The sequence below is a fragment of the Muntiacus reevesi genome, chromosome 15 (genome assembly GCF_963930625.1).
Source record: "Muntiacus reevesi chromosome 15, mMunRee1.1, whole genome shotgun sequence".
Taxonomy (NCBI): domain Eukaryota; kingdom Metazoa; phylum Chordata; class Mammalia; order Artiodactyla; family Cervidae; genus Muntiacus; species Muntiacus reevesi.
The window spans coordinates 42,883,785-42,907,783 of NC_089263.1; the positions used below are offsets into that span (position 1 = coordinate 42,883,785).

General features: G+C 35.5%; 1 protein-coding gene across 3 annotated transcripts in view; it reads left to right on the plus strand.

Annotated features, from left to right (window-relative positions):
- Positions 1–23,999, plus strand: part of PRORP (protein only RNase P catalytic subunit) — a 122,973-nt gene that overhangs the window by 39,917 nt on the left and 59,057 nt on the right. For all 3 annotated transcript variants that reach the window (XM_065906551.1, XM_065906553.1, XM_065906554.1), the window contains one exon: positions 10,401–10,508. In XM_065906551.1, the coding sequence (XP_065762623.1) occupies positions 10,401–10,508 (108 nt within the window). The remainder of the gene's footprint in view (positions 1–10,400; positions 10,509–23,999) is intronic.

Consider the following 23,999-nt stretch of genomic DNA (forward strand, 5'->3'; position numbering starts at 1 on the left):
CTTCCATTCTGTGGTTTAAAGGGAGTTCCAAAAGTTGTTAACATAGAATATCAGAACTGGAAGGGGATTTTATACATTGTCTAGTTTAACTTTTGATTTTTACAGATGTCCATTTTTCCAGTAATACTGAACTACCTTTGTTTATCATTACTCCTGAAGTGAATATAATGAGTACCAAGTATAGCACCAAGATGATATATTGGAAATATAATGGGAAATATTTTTCATGTGAATTACTAGTTGAAACCTGAATTTTAGAAATTTAATGCACTTATTTTCCTTGGTTTATTCAGACTTAAACAGCAAATGGTCACATTGTATGTAAACTTTTAATTTCCTTGTAGTTTTATTTCCATTTATAAAAAATAGTATTCTTATTCCAACCAATAGTTAGTTTTGATATGAATTGAAACTTTCTATATATTGTATAGGAAATATATTTGAGCAGAGAAATTTTAAACAAAGTAATTGCTGAGTAGAAAGGAAAGAGGATGATCCCACACAATTGGAGTTGGCAGAAAAGCTAAAGCAGCCAAGTGACATATGAAAGCACGTTTATGGATCAATGGTTATTTTAATGATGAAATACATGTTACTATTAGGATTTTCTTCCTTTTGTTTTTTAATCAGCTTTACATATAATAAAACTTGCCAGTGTAGAATTCAGTGAGTTTTGACAAATATATGCAGTTGTGTCATTAACCTCTACAGTTAAGATATGGGATGTTTAGGGACTTCTCTGGTGGTCTAGTGATTAAGACTCCCCACTTACAGTGCAGGGGGCGTGGGTTCAATCCCTGATCAGGGAACCATGATCCTGCATGCCATGCTGCACAGCCAAAAAAACAAAACACAAAAACAAGATATGGGATAAATCACCCCCCAGTAGTTCCCTTGGATTAATTGCAGTCAGTTCCCTCTCCTTCCTTTCTGGAACCATTAATCTGCTTTCTGTTGGTATAGTTTTGCCTTAAATTTCATATATGTGACATACAGTATGGATTAGCCCTTTATGTCTGCCTTTTTTTTTTTTTTTCATTTAGCATAGTTCTTTTGAGATCCATTCATATGTTTTTGTGTATCTGTAGTTTCTTTTTATTGATGAATAGTAAACCATTATCTGGATATACCACAATTTTTCTGTTCATTCACTAGTTAATGGATATTTGAGTTGTTTCCACTTTGGGGTAATTACAAACAAAGTCATTATTAACAGTCACATGTAAGTCTTCATGTGGATGCATGTTTTCATTTCTCTTCTTTGAATACCAGAGGTATATTTGTTTAGATATAGGAAAAATATATGCTTAACCTTATAAATTCTTAGTTGCTCAGTTGTGTCCAACTCTTTGCGACCCCGTGGACCATAATTCACTAGGCTCCTCTGTCCATGGAATTCTCCAGGCAAGAATACTGGAGTGGGTTGTCATTCCCTTCTCCAGGGGAATCTTCCTGACCAGGGAATCAAACCCAGATCTCCTGTGTTGCAGGCAGATTCTTTACCGTCTGAGCCACCAGGGAAGCCCTTAATCTTCTAAGAAACCGCCCAATTGTCTTCCCAACTATAGTTGTGCCATTTTGCAATATTTGGAAGTTCCAGCTGCTCCATGTACTTATTATGGTCAGTCTCTTAAATTTTAGCCATGCTGGTGGGTGGTTAATGATTTCTCACGGTGGTTTTAAATTTGTATTTCCCTAATGACTAACAGTGTTGAGTATCTGATCATGTGCTTATTGGCCTAAAAGGGAAACTTCCTCTTTGTAATTTTAACACAGTAATATTATCTGATCCACAGTTGATTACTCAGGTTTTGTCACTTGTCACAATAATGTCCTTTGTAAGTTTCTCCTTTGCTCAGATCCAGTGCAGGATTACACATTAAGTTTAGTTGTCTTGTTTCTTTGGTCTCTTTTCATCTGCAGCAAAATTCTGTTTTCTTTGTATTTCTTGAACTTTGACCTTTTTTTTTCCCTGAAAACTATAGACCTAGTGTTTTGTGGAATGTCTTTCAGTTTGGGTTTACCTAACATTTCATTATGATTAGATTCAAACCATGCATTTTTGGCAAGATATCACAAAAGTGCTGTTGTATCTTTGTCAGGGTCTTTTCCTGGTGGCTCACTGGTAAAGAACGCACCTGCCAATACAGGAGTCTCAGATTCCGTCCCTGGGTTGGGAAGGTCCTCCGGAGAAGGAAAAGGAAACCCACTCCAGTATTCTTGCCTGGGAAATCCCATAGACAGAGGAGACTGACGGGCTATAGTCCATGGGTTGCAAAAGAGTCGGACACAGCTTAGCAACTAAACAACAACAGTACTCCTTGTCAGAGGCATCATATCAAGAGGCATACTATGTGAATATTGGTAATGACTGTGTTCCCCAGGAAATTTTTGTCTATCCTGATGTTATGTGGTATTCTGTTTTCTTCTAGGTTTGGCTCTTACATTTAGATTTCATAGTTTTGACTTTTGGGTTTAGACTTTCACTTTTTAACCCTTTATGATCTATAACTAATTTTTTACTGTGATGTGAGCTAGAGATTGAGGTGCATTTTTTTCTTCACCGTTTTTTAAATTTTCTCTGTTTTCTGTTTCTCTGATTCTGTTCTTTATTATTCTATTTTCTTTGAAATGTATTTGCTCTTCTTTTTCTAGCTTAAGGTGAAAACTTGGATCCGTGATTTTAGACCTTTCTTCTTTTCATGTAATTAGTTAAAGCTAAGTATTAGTCTAGTGCAGCCCACAAATACTTGTGTTTGTTATTACTTATATATACAATTAGATATATACAATCTAAAAAATGAAATAAATATAACAAAGCAAAAACGGACTCACAGATACAAAGTCCAAACTGGTGTTTACCAATGGGGAGAGGGCAGCAGGGAAGGGACAAGATAAGGGTAGCAGCCCACAAATATTGATGAAAAAGTTGGCTTAAAACTCAACATTCAGAAAACTAAGATCATGGCATCTGGTCCCATCACTTCATGGCAAATAGATGGGGAAACAATGGAAACAGTGAGAGACTTTCTTTTCTTGGACTCCAAAATCACTGCAGTTGGTGACTGCAGCCATGAAATTAAAAGACGCTTGCTCCTTGGAAGAAAAGTTATGACCAATCTAGATAGCACATTAAAAAGCAGAGACATTACTTTGCCAACAAAGGTCCATCTAGTCAAACGTATGGTTTTTCCAGTAGCCATGTATGGATGTGAGAGTAGGACTATAAAGAAAGCTGAGCGCTGAAGAATTGATGCTTTTGAACTGTAGTGTTGGAGAAGACTCTTGAGAGTCCCTTGGACTGCAGGGAGATCCACCCAGTCCTAAATAATCAGTCCTAAAGGAAATCAGTCCTGAATATTCATTGGAAGGACTGATGCTGAAGCTGAAACTCTAATACTTTGGCCACCTGATGCGAAGAACTGACTCATTAGAAAAGACCTTGATGCCGGGAAAGATTTAAGGCAGGAGGAGAAGGGGACCAACAGAGGATAAGTTGGATGGATGGTATCACCGACTTGATGGACATGAGTTTGAGCAAGCTCCGGGACTTGGTAATGAACAGGGAAGCCTGGCGTGATGTAGTCCTTGGGGTTGCAAAGAGGCGGACACGACTAAGCAACTGAACTGAATATTTTACTATCACTTAGTTCAAAATATTTCCTAATTTCTTGTGTAATTTTCTTTTAACCCATGGGTTATTTAGAAGTATTATTCAAAAATATTTGAAACTTTTCTAGGTATCCTGCTGCTGTTGATGCTCTATAGTGACTGCATCATTAAACATTCCCACCAACAGTATACAGGTGTTCACTTTTGTGTGTGTATGTGTGAGTAATCAGCAAACATACTCTTTTAGATTTTAATATCTAGAAATGTGTTGAAACTTATTTTATGACCTGAAGCTGTAGTTTCTCTTGATGTTCCATGTATTCCTGTAAGGAAGAAATATTCTGCCATTATTGGATGTATTCTCTTTTAGATATCGATCAAGTCAAAGTGGTTATTACTATAGTTTAGCTCTTCTGTATCCCTACTGATTTTTGTCTACCTTTTCTATCAATTATGGAGAGAGAAGTATTGAAGTCTCCATCTATGATTATAGACATTTATGTTCCTCCTTTCAGTTTTGTCAAGTTTTGCTTCTTGTATTTCCTAAACTCTGTTCTTATTTATGACTATGACTTCCTTATATATTGATTTTGTTGTCGTTACAAAGTGTCCCGTTTTTTTTGGTAATACCCCTTTTTAAAAAATCTATTTTGCCTAAATTAGTATTGGTACTTCAACTTTCTCATGCATGCTGATGCATGCGTGCTGTGTATTTTCTTCCTACTTTTCACTTTAAGCTTATCCATATCACTATATTTAAAGTACATCTCTTAGAACAGTATTTTTAAATAGTATTGAATTCAGATTTAAAACAAGTGGGACTAATCAAACTGAAAAGCTTTTGCACAGTGAAGGAAACTGTTGACACTATGAAAATGCCACTTATTGAATGAGAGAAGATACTTGGAAAGCATATATCAGATAAAGGGTTAATATCCAAACTATATGGGGCTTCCCTGATAGCTCAGTTGGTAAAGAATCTACCTGCAATGCATGAGACCATGGTTTGATTCCTGGGTGGGGAAGATCTGCTGGAGAAGTGATAGGCTACCCACTCCAGTAATCTTGGGATTCCCTCCTGGCTCAGCTGGTAAAGAATCCGCCTGCAATGCGGGCGACCTGGGTTCGATCCCTGGGTTGGGAACATCCTCTGGAGAAGTAAAAGGCTATCCACTCCAGTATTTTTACTTAGAGAATTCCATCCAAAATATTCAAAGAACTCATACACCTTAATGTTAAAAAAGCAACCCAATTAAAAAGTGGGCAGAGGACCTGAATAGACATTTTGCCAAAGAAGATGTGCAGATATCAGCAGGCACATGAAAAGATGCTGAACATCACTAAGCACCAGGGAAATGAAAATAAAAACCACAGTGAAATATCACCTCACAACTGTTGGAATGGTTATTATTAAAAAGACAACAAACAATAAGTTTGGCAGGATGTGGAGAAAAGTGAACCCTTGTGCACTGTTTGTGGGAATGTAAATTGGTGCAGCCACTATAGAAGACAGTATGGAAGTTCCTCAGAAAGCTAAAACTAGAACTACCATATGATCTAGCAGTTCCACTCCTAGCTATTTATTGAAAGAAATTGAAAACACTCATTTGAAAAGATAAATGCCCACGCATGTTTACCACAGCATTATTTACATTGTCAAGATATGGAAGCAACCTAAGCAACCTAAGTGCCTATCCGTGGATGGATGGATAAAAGAAGATGTGGTGTATATATTTATGTATCACAACAGAATACTAACTCAGTCTTAAAAAAGAATGAAATTTTTCCATTGGCAACAACATGAATGTACCTAGAGGGTATTATGCTGATGTAAGTCAGACAGAGAAAGACAAATATTGTATTATTTCACTTATATGTGGAATCTAAAAAACAAATTAACCAACATGACAAAACAGAAACAGAGTCCTAGATACAGAGAACAAACAGGTGGTTGCCAGAGGGGATGAAGATGGGGAATGAGAGGAATAGGTTGAGGGAGATTAAGAGGTACACACTTCCCAGTGTGGGAAATATAATCAATAACAGTGTAATCTTTCTATGGTGACAGATAGTAACCTGAGTAGACAGGTTGTGGTCAACCTGTCTACACTTATTGTGGTCAACTATGTTTCAAAAACAAGCAAATTTAAGAAAAAGATCAGATTTGTGGTTTCAAAGGCAGGAAATGGAAGGAGGACAAATTGGATGAAGTTAGTCCAAAGACACAAAATTCCAATTATTTAGATAAGTACCAGGGATATAATGTAAAACTTTATAAATATAATTATTTTATTATCTATTTTATTTTCTGTTTGTCAAGTTCACACTACTGTGTGTCATACATAAAAGTTGTTAAGAGAGTAAGTCCTAAGGGTTCTCATTGATGAATGTTCGTTAAACTTACTGTGGTAATCATTTCATAATATATGTAAGTCAAATCATCATGCCATATACTTTAAACTTAGACAGTGTTGTATTTTAGTTATATTGCAATGAAATTGGAAGAAAAAACAAAGTACATGTCTTATATACAACATTTTTGATAGTGTTAAATTTAAATATTTTATTTTCCTATTGTTTTATATTTATCCAAAAAATTTTTGGTTCCTCTATTCCTACTTTTATTTTCTCTTGGGTTAATCAAATGTTTTTTAAAAAATTTCATTGAATTCTTCTGTTGGCTTATTATCTATACTTTTTCAATATTTTTAAATATATGAATTGGGGTTATAATATGAGTTCTTAACCTAATCCACTTAGAGTTTAAATTGTTCAGTTGCTAAGTCATGTCCGAGTCTCTGCAGCCCCATGACTGCAGCACGCTAGACTTCCCTACCTTCACTATCTCTCAGAGTTTGCTCATACTCACATCCATTGAGTCAGTGATGTTCTCTAACCATCTCATCCTCTGCTTCCCCCTTCTCCTTTCACCTTCAATCTTTGCCAGCATCAGGATCTTTTCAAATGAGTCAGCTCTTTGCATGGGTGGCCAAAGTATTTCAGCTTCAGCATCAGCCCTTCCAATGAATATTTAGGATTGATTTCCTTTAGGATCGACTGCTTTGATCTCCTTGCTGTCAAAGGGACTCTCAAGAGTCTTTTCTAGCACCACAGTTCAAAAGCATCAATTCTTTGGCACTCAACTTTCTTTATAGTCCAACTCACACATCCGTACATGACTACAGGAAAAACCATAGCCTTGGCAATATGGACTTTTGTTGGCAAAGCGATCTCTCTGCTTTTTAATACGCTGTCTAGGTTTGTCCTGGCTTTACTTCCAAGGAGCAAGAATCTTTTAATTCATGGCTGCAGTCACCATCTGTAGTGATTTTGGAGCCCAAGAAAATAAAATCTGTCACTGTTTCCACTTTTCCTCCATCTGTTTGCCATGAAGTGATGGAACCAGATTCTGTGATCTTAGTTGTTTGAATGTTGTTTTAAGCATGCCTTTTCACTCTTCTTTTTCACCCTTCATCAAGAGGCTCTTTAGTTCCTCTTCACTTTCTGCCATTAGAGTGTTACCACCTGCGTATCTGAACTTGTTGATATTTCTCTGGGCAGTCTTGATTCCAGCTTGGGATTCATCCAGCCTGGCATTTTGCCTGATGTACTCTGCCTATAAGATAAATAAGCAGGGGGACAATATATAGCCTTGACAAACTCACTTCTCAATTTTGAACCAGTCCTTTTTTTATTCCATGTCCAGTTCTAACTGTTGCTTCTTGACCTGCATACAGGTTTCTCAGGAGATAGGTAAGGTGGTTTTAAGAATTAAACCATCTCTTTAAGAATTTTCCACAGTTTGTTGTGATCTGCACAAAGTCTTTAGCGTAGTCAATGAAGCAGAAGTAGATGTTTTTCTGGAATTCTCTTGCTTTTTCTATGATCCAGTGGATGTTGGCAAATTGATCTCTAGTTGTTCCTCTGCCTTTTCTAAATCTAGCTTGTACATCTGGAAGTTCTCCATTCATGTACTGCTGAAGTCTAGCTTGAAGGATTTTGAGCATTATCCTGCTAGCATGTGAAGTGAGTGCAATTGTATTGTAGTTTGAACATTCTTTGGCATTACCCTTCTTTGGGGTTGAAATGAAAACCAACCTTTTCCAGTCCTACGGGCACTACTGAGTGTTCCAGATTTGCTGGCATATTGCGTGCAGCGCTCTAACAGCATTATCTTTTAGGATTTGAAATAGCTTGGCTAGAATTCCATCACCTTCATTAGCTTTGTTCGTAGTAATGCTTCCTAAGGCCCACTTGACTTCACACTTCAGGATGTCTGGTTCTAGGTGAGTGACCACACCATTGTGGTTATTCAGACCTTTTGTGTATAGTTATTCTGTGTATTTTTGCTACTTAATCTCTTCCGCTTCTGTTAGGTCCTTTCTTTGCATTCATTTATAACTATATTTTCCTTTAAATTCTTAAATCTATTTATAATAGCTGCTTTAAATTTCTTGCCTGCTAACTCCAGCATCTGGACCTTGGGTTGATTTCTTTTGACTTTCTTCTCTCTTGACATTTTCCTATTTCCTCTCTTGTTTATTAATTTTTAAATTATGTATTGGACATTGTGAGGGGCATGTTGTAAAATTCAAAGATTCTGGATTCTGTTATCTTCCTCTAGAGGTTATTGATTTTTTGCTTTGCCAGACTGTTAAACTTGATTATACTCAAACTCTAAACTCTGCTGCTTTTGCTGAAAGTGAAAGTGTAGTCGCTCAGTCCTGTCTGACTCTTTCTGACTCCATGGACTGTAGCCTGCCAGGCTTTTCTGTCCATGGAGTTTCCCAAGCAAGAATACTGGAGTTGGTTGCTGTTCAGTTCTCCAGGGAATCTTCTGACCCAGGGGTCAAATCCCAGTCTCCCACATTGCAGGCAGATTCTTTACCATCTGAGCAACCAGAGAAGCTGTTTTTGTAGTGGATAGTAATTGAAATTTTTGTTCAAATCTTTCAAGTCTTTCACCTGTTTCCCCACCCCGCCCCCCGCACCGGGCTCCTTGGAGTCTCTTCTATACATGAATAGATCAAGAGCTAAGGATTTAGCAGATTTATGCATAGATTTTTGCAGTTCCCTCTTTTTAAATATTCTTTTTATAACTTTCCAGCCTCTCTGACAGTCTGAAACTCTTATCTTCTCAAACCAATTGATTATGATTTCTCAAACCAATAAGTCTACAGTTTTCTGGTTGATTTTCAATTGCCCCTCCCTGCTATGCTGACTAGAGTGCCCTCTGGCAAAAAGCTGTATACAGACAAATCTCTCCTGCTGCAGTTCACTTCTTTTCTGTTATCCATAGATGCATAACAAATCACCCCAAATATAGTGGCATTAAACAGAATCAATCACCTATTATTACTATGGTTCTAGGGTTTGACTGAACTCAGTTGTGTGGTTTTTGCTTGACTCTTCTACTGTTGTAATCAAATGGAGGCTAAAGTCATCTTGAAATCTCCCTCACTCTCTTTGATTTGACAGTTGATGTTGTCTTTTGGCTGGGACTAGGTTCGACTTTCAAGTAGAATACCTGTGCATGACCTCTGCCTGGGCTTTTTAATAATAGTTGGTTTCTAAGAGCAAGCATCCCAAGAGAGAACCAGATGGAAGCTGTATTTTCTTTTATTAACTGGCTTTGGAAGTCACATACTGTCACTGTCACAAAGAAAAGCTTCTATCCAAGTGGAGGGAATTAGACTCCACCCTGGTGGCTCAGAGGGTAAAGTGTCTGCCTGCAGTGTGGGAGACCCAGATTCGAATCTCAGATCGGGTTCAAATCTCAGATCCGGAAGCTCCCCTGGAGAAGGAAATGGCAAGCTACTCCCATACTCTTGCCTGGAAAATTCCATGGATGGAGGAGCCTGCTAAGCTACCATCCATGGGATTGCAGAGAGTCGCACACAAGTGAGCAGCTACACTTTTGAGGGTGAGGAGTGTCAAAGAATTTTTCAGACATGTTTTAAAACTATCAAACCTTCTTTTAAATGTTGTGTTCCCTTCAATTTCTCCTTGCTTTTGGTCATTCTCTAGGACTTTCAAATAATTACTTTTTATGTAGATAATGTCATGTTATCTGGTAGTCCCTTATAGACTACTTCATCATTACCAGGAGTAGAACTTCCTCTCCTACTTTTCTTCCACCCATAGCACTCATCACCTTTACCATTCGTGTATTAACTTGTTGATAGTGTGTCTCTTCCCATTAAAATGCAAGCTCCATTAAGTTGGGATTTTCTCTCTTTGGTAACTGCTAGGCGCATAGTAGGTGCTGCACAAATTTTTGTTGAATGAATGATGAATGAATTTTCAACTCTTCAAAATAGCCATGAGTAACCAAATCCTCTTGATAAAAGAGGAGTACAAATTATAGAGCCTTGTTCCTTCAACATGGTTACACTGGTAGACTGGCATATCTCAGATTCACTTTTCCTTGGCTTACCGAATAGAGCATAGAGATTTTGACAGTTTATTCTCCTCATTCCTGCTGTATGTGTCAGTTTAGCAGGCCAGGTAACTGGATACAGCTCAGTGGAAGTACCATGTTATGTACTTTGTGACGTGTAAAGCACTGTGAGATTATAAGATATATCAGGTAATTACATGCAGTTGCACCTGGTAGGCCAGGCCTTTACAGATTTCGTTTTGAAAGCATATTTTTGTATGTGTGTGTGTTTGTACATTTTTAAGGAATGAGTATTTTGACTTTCCAGAACAATAATGAAAGTTATAGCTGTATGTTTATGATAAAGACCTTACTAGGTTCTTATTATTTTAATCTTTCTTTTTTTTAGGAACTTAAGAGATTTCAGAACTTTGTAAAATGCCATCCTCCTTTCGATGTTGTCATTGATGGGCTCAATGTTGCCAAGATGTTTCCTAAAGCTCGTGAATCTCAAGTTGTAAGTACAAGTTTTGTTATTCCACATCTCTAGAAATATATATATTGAACCCATTATGTGATCTTCCTTGGTTCTCTTACTTCCCCATTTTCCCTTCCTCTAAAAATAAGTTCTCAAAAGTGCCACAGTAACCAACCAGTCATCTAAGATTCACTGTTTTTGTTTCTGACAAGTAAGTGGCTCCTACTGGCTGGGCAAGAGTGAGAGATCCAAAAGTTTATGTAATAAAGGGCCAGTTCAGCCTTCTTTGTGTAACTGTTAGGTAATCTTCTAGGTCTCTACTCTTTGGGTTATTCTGTCTTGTCCCTGTGGATCACATCCCTCCACTTGAAATGTATCAACTTATAGTATTAAGAGGTATTAATTACTCATTGGGGCTTCCCTGAAAGCTCAGTTGGTAAAGAATCCACCTGCAGTGCAGGAGACCCCAGTTTGATTCCTGGGTTGGGAAGATCCACTGGAGAAGGGATAGGCTACCCATTACTCACATGTGTATTCTTCCAGACATACTATGTTCATAAATTAAGCTAAGCATTTCTTTTTTTGGTAAGGTAATCATTTGTTCTAGCAATTTCTAAGTGTCCTAGTAGTTTCTAATAGGAATATTAGGATTTTTTTTATAGCAAAGTGAGCAATTATTTTAATTCTCATTTTTACAGATTAGAAAATTAAGGCCAATTTTGTATAGTACATCCTTCGAAAGCAGTCATAACATCAAAATTTGATTGTAGAGAGCTCCTGGTTTCAGACTTGTGGCTCTTACCACTGGCAATCTATGGCCATTTATCTGTAGTTAAACTATTATTTTGTAAAAATTGCTGCCAACTTAAAAGATTTTTCTCAGAGATGCTATCAATACTGGTCCAATTTGACCATTTATACTCAGAAAAGCTTGCAAGTACTCGCAAAGGACAAGGTTGATTTATAGAAATTTCTTTATATGCCTTTCCTTATTTTTATGGTCAAGTATGTACTTTTTACTCCTTTATTTTTAAAAAGCACAAAAGTAAGTTGAAAAAATTTTTGTCTTTTAGGTACTTGAAGGGCCTTTTGAAGCAGTAACATTGACAAAGACAAAGTCAGAATAGGAAACATGAAACTATTACCACTAAGACCTGGTAGAGCTCAGAATCAGAAGGGGTCATTCCCATCTAATCTGTGAGAATAAAAAGTTTCCTGTTTGTGTACTTTTTGGTTGACTTTCAGCTTCAGACAAAGCAAAAGATTAGCTTGCCAGAAATATGTAGCCCAAATGGGCTCACTTCTGCCAGTACCATGTTGAAATGTTGTAGTGGACACATCATCGAGCTTTGTGGGAGAAAACTGTGCACATTTTTGAAGATTTTAGCAGATTTTGGCAAGTACAGAGGCAGAGAACAAATGATGGGTCAGGGAAATCATGACGTCTTTCACTGCTTTTAGCTTTTACTCTTTAAATAATTTAATGTAAGCAACAGCTTATGTGACAAGTAGTTGTTATTACCCAACTCTTCAGAGAACTTGTGGCAGTGCACCGGCATTATATTTGGGAAATTTCAGCTTGGAGACTCAGCTTTAAGAGATACCACCTGAGTAGCATTTAATAACATTTTAAATAGCTTTAAAGTAGCATTTTAGATTAGAAGTTAAGAATGGGGATTCTGGAACCAAGCTCTTTATATTCAACCTACCACTTTAAATTGCTTTCATAGTTTGAGTGATTTATTTAACCTCTCAGTGCCTTACTTTCCCAATTTGTAAAACAGACCTAATAATAATACCTATCTCTTAAAGATGTTGTGAAGAATACTTGGTACATACTAAGTACCTAATAGGTGTGACTATTATTGATTACTATTCAAAGTAACTTCCCAAATGGAACAGTAATTCTTGCTTTCAGTTATCCCCTGTTGAGCAGTTTAAGATTTTCTCCTGATATGTCATCCATGTCAATGGAGCTAAAAGGAAATAACAAATCTCTGCCTTAGTGTTAGATTTAGTATTAGTGTTAGACTCTAGGTGAGGTACTCAAATAATACTTGGTTGAGAATTGAAGCCAGTTCCATCAAAAACTTAAGAAAAATTTAAAATATAATTTTTAGAAATGTTATTTTCTAATGATTATAAAAGTAATGCGTGTTCATTGTAGAAAATTTGGAAGTTACAGAAAAGAAAATTATGTATAATCCTAACATTCAACTATAATCACGGTCAATGTTTTATTTCCTTGCAGTATTTTTCTATTTTTTTTACCCTAAGTGAGCTTATATATCTATATTTTAATTTATAGTTGTTGAAAACTCTGAATAAAAGTGAAACTATAAAAGGAGTAAGAGAAATGAGGAATGTTTTAAAATATTTGAGATGAAAGGACCTTTGAAGCATGTATAAAATTCAGGAACCCTAATGGGAAGAATAGAGAAATTTGCTGGACAGTAAAAAAAAATACTATAACCTTGTTTAAACATAAAAACAAACTGAAAAAAAATTATAACACAAATGACAAAGGGCTAATTTCCTGACTGTACCAAGGTTTCTTATAAGTAAGTCTGTAAGAAAAAGAAGAACCAAGCAGTAGAAAAGTGGTTTAACCTTATTCATAATTATAGTTATGCAAATGAAAATGTTTGTCTTCTAGACTGGCAGAAATTTAAAAGTTAGTAGTATCCAATATTTTGAGTGATTTAGAGAGGTAGAGAGGAGGCTTAGGATTCAAAACCAAAAACCAAGAATTAGGATTCCTAATCTTTTCCGTTGTGCACACTTTAAAACAACTATATTTAAGAGAGAGAAAAAGGACAAATGAGTAGGTTAAGAATATTTCTTTTCTGGGCTATTTTATTAAACTTTGTTTACAAATTTTAAAAATGTTTGAGCATTTTTAGATGCTGTTAGTTACAGTGTTTTTTGGTGGGTAATTTGGCAATAACTTTGAATGACTAAAAGGCTGAAATTCTTCTCTTAGGAACTGTTATTATATTCACACTAGTATATAAAATTTTATGTCCAAATGTGTTAGTTACAGCATTGCTTGTAAGCAGAGAAGTCTCATCAACTTAAATATCTATCAGTCTAGGACCTGATATATATTGAAACATCTATTTTAAATGAATGAGATAGATCTGTATGTACTGATATGGGATGAGTAATGAGCCAAAGTAAGTGTAAGAAACTAGTTGTACAGCAACTGTATGGCCCCACTTGTGTTAAAAGCAAACCAAAGGGTTACCCATATATAAATGTTTGTTAGGTAAATTTGTATATGACTGGAAAATTCCAGAAGTTACACATAAAAACTTTAGGATACTTAACTTTAGGAATTGGGGATATAGTATAAGACAACAAGAGAATTTCAATTTTTTATTTTTATTTTTAAAATTTTCTTTCACAATGAGTATATATTTAAAATTTAAAATTCATCATCAGGAAAAGTAAAAAGGCATTCTTGGTAAATATTCTAAAATAACTGTATCTTATGGATGTACCACAATTTTTTAATCATTTGCCTGTTGGTGGGCATGTTAGATTGTTTCTCGTTTCCCACCATGGTAAATAATGCTTGGAAGAAAATCTCAGGATGTTTCAGATGATTTCTTGAAAATGGATTCCCAGAAATAGGACTCTTGAGTCAATGGGTATGGATAATTTTAAAGGTCTCACTATATATTACCAAATTGTTTTCCAAAATGATTGAAGCAATTTATATTCCCACCAACAGTTATAAAAGTGCCCAAATAGAATACATTTATTCAAAGTTGCTCATTACATGATTGCTTCAACTATTTAGTTGCATTTGTGCTATGAATCTGCTAAGTGAATAGAATTGGACAGTTTTTAACCCAGATTCCTTAGCTGAAACATTTTTAAAATTTGTAAACAAACTTTAATAAAATAGCCCAGAAAGGAAATATTCTTGACCATTTTATTTGTTCTTTCTCTCTCTCTGTCTCTTAATATGGTTGCCTTTAAATGTGCACAAAGGAAAAGATTAGGAATCCTAATTCTTGAATTTTTCATCTTTGTGTGTGGAATCTTCCAGCCTTTTTCTGTGGAATAATGTACAGCTCATTTATGTTCTTCTCATGAACTCTCTGCTTTATATGTTACAAATTCTACTTTGTCCTTTTGCATTAATGGTTAATTATATAGCCAGCATTGTTCTCTGTAAGTTCATAAATAAAAAGAGACCATTTAAAATTCATTACTTAGGGAGTAGCACCTTGATCACATATCTTGAACTCAGAACCTACAGCTTAGGGGTGATTGAGATTTAAGGAACTAAAAATAGTTCTGGTTGTGAATTTATTTTCTCAATTTTGAAACATATCTTTTTATATTTGGAATTTTTTGGAAGTCAGATTATATCTTATAATTGATGTCGGTAGAAACTTGCCAGTTACCATGCAGAGTTGAGACTTAACTGGTGGTTGCCATTGCCTGAGAATGTGCAGGTTTAGCTGTACACAGCATATGTTTTCTTTTCTTGGAAGTTTTAATTTTTTTTAAAACTTTACTTTATATTGGAGTATTAGCCAGTTAATAATGTTGTGATAGTTTCCGGTGGACAGCAGAGGGACTCAGCCATACACATACATGTCTCCATTCTCCCCTAAACTCTCCTTCCATCTAGACTGCCATATAACATTGATCAGAGTTCTCTTGGGTTACACAGTAGGACTTATTAGTTATCTGTTTTATGTATAATAGCTTGTTTCTGCTCATCCCAGACTCCTAATATATTACCCCCTTCTTCCTCTCTTGTAACATAAGATTGCTTTCTGTGGTTGTGAGTCTGTTTCTGTTTTGTAAATGAGTTCATTTGTATCATTTTTTAGATTCTTCATGTAAGTGATATCCTATGATATTTGTCTCTGTTTGACTTAATGTGATAATCTCTAGATCCATCCCTGTTGCTCCAAATGGCATTATTTCATTGCTTTTGTGGCTGAGTAGTACTCCGTTGCATATGTACATCACGTCTTCTTTCTCTGTTCATCTGTCACTGGACACTCAGGTTGCTTCCACGTCTTGGCTATTGTAAATAGGGCTGCTGTGAACATTGGGGTGCATTTATCTTTTCAAATTAGAGTTTTCTTCAGGTATCTTCCCAGGAGTGGGATTGCTGGATCATATAGTAGCTCTGTTTTCAGTTTTTTAAGGAACCTCCATACTGTTTTCCATAGTGACTATACCAATTAAATTCCCACCAACAGTGTAGGAGGGTTCCCTTTTGGAGAAACAATCTTAAATAGATGATAAACCAACATAATTTAGAGTACAGTGAGGTTTAGACGGGACTAGCCTTGACCCTTTCTAATTCATTTGTTTCTCTCTTTAGTTGCTAAGTCGTGTCCAACTCTTGCAACCCCATGGACTGCAGCCTGCCAGGCTCCTCTGTCCATGGAATTCTCCAGGCAGGAATACTGTAGTGGGTTGCCATTTCCTTCTCCAGGGGATCTTCCCGACCCAAGAATCGAACTCAGGTCTCCTGCATTGCAGGCAGATTCTTTACCAACTGAACTATGAGGGAAGCCCAATTCATTTGTTTAATAAAACTTGCTACTCACCTTTTAGATGTTTTTCAAGAGTTAAGTGTATTCTAAAAAAAAAAGAGTTAAGTGTATTCTGCTTTTAAACAGTACTTTTTTGTTGCACTTTTTCAGAAGAAAGGTTTTGGTTTGCATTTTTACTTTTGAGAAGAAGGAAGGGTTCTGAGTAACTGGTAGATTAATTATATAGCTTTCATTTTAAGAAGAACAGAGCATCTTAGCAGGGAATTCCAGTGTAGAATCAGTTACTGTTTACTGAGCACTGTTCAGTGCCAGGTAAAAGGTTTTGAAGTGTGAGGATGTGTCTGCAGGCTGATAAATGCTATGAATGCTGGAACATGACTAGGCTAATGCTTATGTAAACAAGAAAGTCATAGTATACTTTGCATCCTTTTGTCCATGACAGTGATTCTTGTGTTTATATATGATTCTTTTCTTAAAAATTTACTTGGAATGTCAGAATGGAGAATAATGTTTACCCAAAATACATGGGATAAGAATTTTTTAAAAAAATTCTAAGTATTACAAAATGGTTTTGTAACATTTTCTCCAGAACATGTTGTAATTTTGGAGAAACAGTGACTAGATTAGAAAGTGTTAGGTATGAACCCTTGTGTAACACTTGAGCCAACCTTTATGTAGCACTTAGACTAACATCTCTTTTTTGTTACCTGCTGCAAGATGTAGTGTTTTGGATTTTCTTGATTTCAATTTCTTTTAATTTAATAAACTACGTTTATGGAGCAGCATGGATTATTTTATGAACAGTCATTCCCTTGGCTCTTACAGATACTTTTGAGGAAAAGCACTGCATAAATGAGGCTTAGAGATTAAGTTTAATTAGCTAAATTTAAGTAATTAAATTAAGTTAGAAATTACGTAGAAATTAAGTTGTAGCCATTTTTTAAAAACTTAAGTGAGTGAGTGATTTTCACCACTATCCTCCAAGGATTGTAGCCTCAGCTACTTTTTTCAGTAACCCAACATCCAGTTGACTGACAAATTTTAATGATCGTAATTCCCAAGTATATCCTGTAATCTAACCATTTCTTTCTGTCTTCATTAACATCATCTCTCACCTGAACTCCCAGCTGTCCTCTTTGCTTCTTCATCCTTGCCTCACTGATTTTGTAGGATACTTAGAATAAAAGCCATGTTCCTTTTCATGGATTGTAGTACTTTTCATCATCTTATCTTTACCTCTGTTTTCAACCTCATCTCTGGTTTTTTTTTCTTTGCCTTTCACTGAATTATAGATACAGTATAACTTTTCCTGTTTCTCAAACATACCAGAGGTCTTCCCTGATTCTTCTGAAGTAACTTTACGTTCCTCATCCAACCTCTCCCTGTATTTTCAGATATACAGACTTATTTGTTTCTGTGGTGGATGATGTGAGTAAAGTCATCTAGGACCAGACAACGTTCAGGCAGCCTGCCAGCTGATTGTGAGCACCATGAATTAGCCTAACCTGTAATATGTGGGACAGAATAATATCCAGCTGAGCCAACCCATAGTGTTGTGAGAAAGGTAGTGATTATTTTAACCCAAGGTTTTGAGTGTTTTATCACACAGCAGTAGATAATTGATTTAATTCCTTCATAGCACTTAGTGTCTGTAGTTATCTATACATTTCTCTATTTACTTTATTAGTGTCCTCCATTACAATGCAAATGCCCCGAGATTCAATGTCTTGTGTACTTTGCTTGCAGTCATATCCTCAGCACTGAGAAAGGGGCCTTGAACATAATAAGTACTCAGTAGGTACTTAGTGAATGAATGAAAGAATGAACAAATGAATGTAATTCATATAACCTGTTAGAAATGACTTATCTGCTTTTCAGGATTAACTGAAAGACTGCTTGAGTTTTACTCTTGGCTGCTTACTTCACGCAGTAACTGTAGGACCTAGGCTGAGTTATGTAGCCTCCTGGTTGCTTTGTAATGATTAAATGAGCTAATTCTTGGGAAGCACTGTTGCAGTACCTGGCACTTACTCCAATAAATGAAAAAGGAAAACAGCCACAGTAACCCTGTGAGTGTATTTAGTTGTTCATGGTCTTAACTTTATAAAAATAAAAGCATAGTTTTCTTTTATGATGTGTTTAGTCTCCTAATTTAAATCATTGACTATCTAATCTTGTAGTTTTTTTCAGTTTGAGATCTTAATTCTTTTTGAAACTAAACTTAGTCTGTAAATGGCTAACTTCTCTATAGAGTAAGTAAATAAGAAATATGCCAACAGTACAGAGAAAATAAAAGACTGACTATATTAGTCAGGATAGGCTAGGTAATGCTGCAGTAATAAGCTCAAATTTTCAGTGGCTTAAAATGAACCATTTTTTGTTCATGCTGTATGTCCATTTTAGGTCATCTTTGTCATCACCATTCTGATTGCAGGACCCAGAATAACTTTCTGGAATATCGCCAGTCACTGTGGCAGAGGGAAAAGGGAAAGTCGTGAAGTACACAGTGACTCAGAGCTTCTGCTCAGTTGTGATTCCAGCAAACACAAGCTGCATAGCTAACCTGAGTTCAGCATGATAGGAAAGACAGTCCTACCATGTATCTAGAAGGAGAAAGAGGATTAGTATTTTTTAACAGCTCTGGTGACTACCACACTGAAGTTAGTGATGTCTTGCCTGTTACAGTGGTCAAGTCTAGGAACCAGAAATGAGGTTTGTCTTGTCAGCGCAACCTGTCTATGCCTAGTTCTTTTTTCAGTATCAGATTCCTTTACTGTGGTTTTATGTGAGAAGAACTGATGCTTTTATTGATCCTTTTCCTGAAATGATCAAGTAGGAATTCTAAAGTCTCTATAACGCATACTTTACACATACTTTCATAACTTTCATTTTTAGGTGGATTTTTATTTTGAGCCACCAAGTCATCATTCATAATTGGTGATGTAAGTTTGCTTGGGGGGACAGGGAAATATTGAACTTTCACCCAGAAAACAAAAGGATATAAAGTAGAAAACTTCCTTTTTTTTCCCCTGCATTTTTCCCTCTCGTTAACCACTTCCCCCGTCCCATCATAAACATACCTACCCAGGATTTAGTCCTAATGTTTGTGTTTCTTGCTCCTTTTGCAGGTTGCATTTAGGGTTTTCAGTTTTTCATAAGCTCCTCTAGTGGACGGTGTATAGGGGGGAAAGTACATCATTTTAGTTATTCTTGCTAGCTGTTCCAAACTCTGTTCCCTATTTTTTTTTTTTTCTGTTCCCTATTTTTGTAGATAACAGAGAATTGATTTAAAATAGCTTCCACAGAAAGAAAATTTATAATGTAATTTAAAAGAATTATGTTCAGGCATCAGCACCGAATGCTTTCATTCTTACAGCATGCTTAGGGCATTGAATAGAAAGTAGTTTGATAGAAGCACTGCAGAATTTGTTTTGATTGCCATCTCTTTTTGGTTTTACTGCAGTGAGAGAAAAATGGAAGAAAGGGTATTAGTCATTAAAAGTCATTCGGCAGTAGCATTTACTTGGCAGTGAGTTCTCATTTTTTTCCTGCCACCCAAGTTATTTTATTTCTTTCTATTGATTTACATAACCCCTTGTAAGTGTTTCAATACCATAAAGAACCTAAGATAAAATAAACTATGCTCAGTGTTTTTTGGTATGTGTTTATAAAACCTGGGCATATTTTTTTTTGACCAAATTATAGAAATATTTGGAGTTTGACACCAGCTGTGCTTGAAATTATTTTTTCAATAATGTTATAGTGACAAGGAAACTCCTTATTATGTTTGTAAGCGCAAATGTTAGATTAAGTATTGAAGTAAAATTTTTATTACACCTCCTCAACTTTTAATATTCTTCTCTGTGCAATTGTTTCTCCTGCTTAAAGACTAGCTCTTAAGGTCTGGGTTTAGAGGTAGAAGGTGTTTTTCCTGGGGTTTTAGAACTCGGGGGTCATGCTGTTTTTATTGCTTTCAGAGAAGGCTGACCCATGTCTGCTCTGAGGTGTTTGAGTAATTTTTTTCCTGTATTGAAATCTGGAATCAAGAATGTGTCATTTTTCCCAGTTTACTTTTTCATAAATTTTACTCATTGCTAATGACTGGAGATAAGTGATTGGAGATTACATCTAAGCATTTTAATTGTAGTTAACTACTTAACAATAGTTTCTTTCCAGTGCATTTTAAAAAGTGATTCTTTCAGTGTTTTTAAGGTGAAGGGTTACAGAAACAATTATTAATCCAATTATTTCTAATCCAGGAATGGACTTCACTTTTTACTTTGTAGAATTATATATATATATGAGTACTTATTAGATTTCTTTTAAAAATTCATGCATTTTTAAAGAAAAGAAAATTTAAAATCTTTAAACTTAACTATTAATGTTTCTGCTATATTTTAGAATATTGATTCTCAAACTTTAGTGTGCATCAGTCTCACCTGGGGGACTTGCTGAAACAGGATTTGTGACCCTACACCCAGAGTTCCTGATTCAGAAGTTCTAGGTTGGGGCTGAGAATTTATACTTCTTAAAAGTTCCTAGGTAATGCTAATGCTACTGGTTTGGGGACCACATTTTGAGAACTACTGTTATATAAAGACAGTTCCTCTGAAATGCACTCATACTGCTTTACAAAAACAAGCAATTATAGAAGTCACATACTCAAAATTATTAGAAGTCTAAATAATTCTTAGAGTAGGAATCTATTTTTTAAATTAAATATATGAAACTCATTTTACAGTACTGAAACCTGGTCCTCAGAATAATATACTTCTTCCACTTTCAAAATAGAAGTTTGTCAAGTTTCCATAACCAACAGCTATGTTACCAAGTAGTTATATTGGCATTATGATGATTAAAGTCATTCTGTGCCTAGAGAATAACTTAAAAAAAACAAACAACTCTGTTAAATGGTCCAAAGAGAATATGTTAATTGGGGAGAACCTGAGATTGAAAGTAATTATATGGAATATCAAAGCAGTGGAATTGCATGTTTCTTTATAAGGCATCTGAAATAATCACCCAAATAAGTCACTGTTAGTATGTATTTATAAACCTGAAGATTTTTTTTTTAATCAGTGGAAACCATAAACTTGGACTGAAACTCTTAAGGCAACTCATCTGGTATCATTTAAATCCTATTTCTTTGGGATTTAAGTCCTATTTCTTTGGGTTTCAGGAAGGTTTGATGAGTTCTCTCTTCCCTAATTTATTACGTGGGCATGGGTGATAGACTTCTCATTTTAAAAATAGTTACTTTTAGCTAGTCAGGAGTGATTCCCCCAAGTGACTTGGGGAAATAAATAGGCATTAGTGGATGACACCAATCCAGAATTCATTGAACACAAAAAATGGTTCTTGGGCTTTTTTCTTACTATCTATCTTTCACGACATGATAAGTCAGAGAAGTAACATTGCCCTAGGTCAAATAATGCCCCACTGAGGAGGTGCTTCCTTCTATCCACGTGCCATTCCACCCAGTTCACCTGCTTGACATGTATAAGAGTTCTGTCTTGTCATGTGATTGCTAGAATGGTCTGCACCACTCAGAATTATTCTTACAATACCAATTGCTAACAAAGCGAAAGATCAATTGTCAGAAAAGTGGATAATATTATTAGTGAAGTGATCAAAGAAGTAAGTAGAAGGATGAGGAAGTCAGGCAAAATTTCTATTATGTATTGGCCTCATGTCATTTTCTTTCCAAATATCCCCAAAAGATATACTCTGCATAGTGTTTGAAACAGAAATTTCCCCAATTGCATTAGTCAAGTGATCACATATCTTAAAACATCATTGTTAGGAAAACAGCGTTGCCAAGTTCCCGTATCTGTTTTCTCTCTGACGAAATCTTAATGGCAAGTTGATTCTCCTCTTGATGTGTCACTGATAATTTTTGTGTGATAACTATTTAGGGTGTGGTGAGATTGTCTTTGTGAATCATTATTGTATGTACTTTGCTTCTATGACAGTATTTTAAAACACGCCTCTGAGGAATGTGGTAGGTAGAGTGCAGATATAATACTTGCTTTAACCAAAAAAAATTGTTAAATATTTGTTAAGTCTGGTAAGCAGCAATTCCAGAGTGAGTAGTAAATTTACTTAAATATGTTTTTGAAGCTATATAAATTATTCTTACCTAATTATTGTTACAGTGATACCACTTTATTCATTATTAATTTTGTATTAAGATACTTATTTTAAGATAAAAATGGTATTCTTGTTAAAATAGTTTCTATTTCAGACCTTTCATCATTGTAAAGGCTGATTTTTCTCCCAGTCAGTTACAATTAAGATCAATCGATTAAGATCGATTCAGATCTTAGGTTTTATTGCATTGTTTCATTTAGATGTGGCTTTTTTCCCTGGGTATTTTTGTGAAGTATTCACTGCCCTCCAAAGTGGAGATTATTTATTTATAGATTATTTTCTGCTCAACTTTGTTCTATAAGAGATATAAAATGCTTATAATAACGTACAGAAAATAAAATAAACTTAAGAAAAGAGCACGAAAGGAAAATAAGCTTAGGGAAAATAAGAGGTTTGAAGTTGGTGCACGAAATTTGTACCATGAAGTAAGTGCTCTATTAATTTGACTGTAAATTCTGTTGACAAACTTGAAGATGAAAGCATGATCCTTGATCAGCAGGGATCCAAACTTTTATCTGCCTGCACATCATTCATAAGCACCCCATAACCCCATTATAACATTTCTTTTTCCCTAAAGAAATGCTCAGGGGAGCTAGGCTAGGGACAAGTAGGGGGATAGAGAGCAGAAAGTGGAGAAGTTTGAAGACATCCAATTCTAAGATTTCTTCCAAGGAAGTTACTTCCACTGTAGGATTCATTGATTTGTAGGATTCACATAATTCATGAATTCAAATAGAAGCAAATTGTTCAGGACAAGTACTGTTATGTATTGGCATAAGCCAAAGAGATTTCTCCCGTGGGCCCTAATGGTGCAGTGCATGCCCTTCACAGCATCCTTGTTATGACCAGGTGATTGAGTTGTGTAAACATCAGCCGTAAAGGAATCAGACATGTATGAGCTTGAGAGAGGCCTCTGATTCAGGAATTCAGTATCACTGATGCTCTCCAGTTGGTCAGAAGGCCTGGTGGCGGAGCTCATGCTTCTTGATCTCTTTGGAAAATGGGTAAGCTGATTTTTCACTTCTGGTCCACAGCAATTCACAGTAGTACTAAAACTTGTTTTAAATTTTTTTAGTTATAATTTCATTGCAGTTAAAAAAATCCTGTTGGAAAGCAGATAACCTTACTATATCTCATTTGTAATAAATAAGATTTGAAGATATAGGTGAGTTTGAGTATCAGAATTGCCTTTGGATTTTGTTAAGTGATTATAGCAAGTACCATTTCTTTAATGTGAAAAAAGAAACTTATAAATTCAACATGACATCATTCAATCAGTAGAGCATTTTTCTCAGTCTTGACTGAACTATAAATACCAAGAACTTTTTTGTGTGTATAAAGTTATAGAATTAGTCTTAATTGAAGCTTTGCAGTTACATGTAATAGGTCTCCCTCTCCAAAAAAAGATATATACACATTATGGTATGAATGGCAGGAAAACTTCTTGAAAAATTTTTCGTCTGTTTAGGGAAGAGGTAATAGATAGGCAAATCTTACTGGATTTAAGCTTGGAAGATAAATGGAAACAGCAGTTCCTCTTCAAATGGACCAAAATAACCCCACAAAAATATACATAAAATGTTTTATCGATATCTATCTTTTACCAAAATAAGAACTTAAAAGGGGAAATCACAAAGCTGTGTAGTTCTGTGGGTGTGAAAACATTTTAAGTATACCAAATTCTTCTTTCCAGTGTTTTGTTTTATCAGTTACATTTCAGTATCCATCACCTGTTGGTTATCACTTTGACATGTCATCAGAGAGAAAGAATGACATATAAACATTATACTATTTTGTTCCTTACACTTTGATTTCTAATTAAGTCCTAGCTTTAAGGAGTCACTTTGTG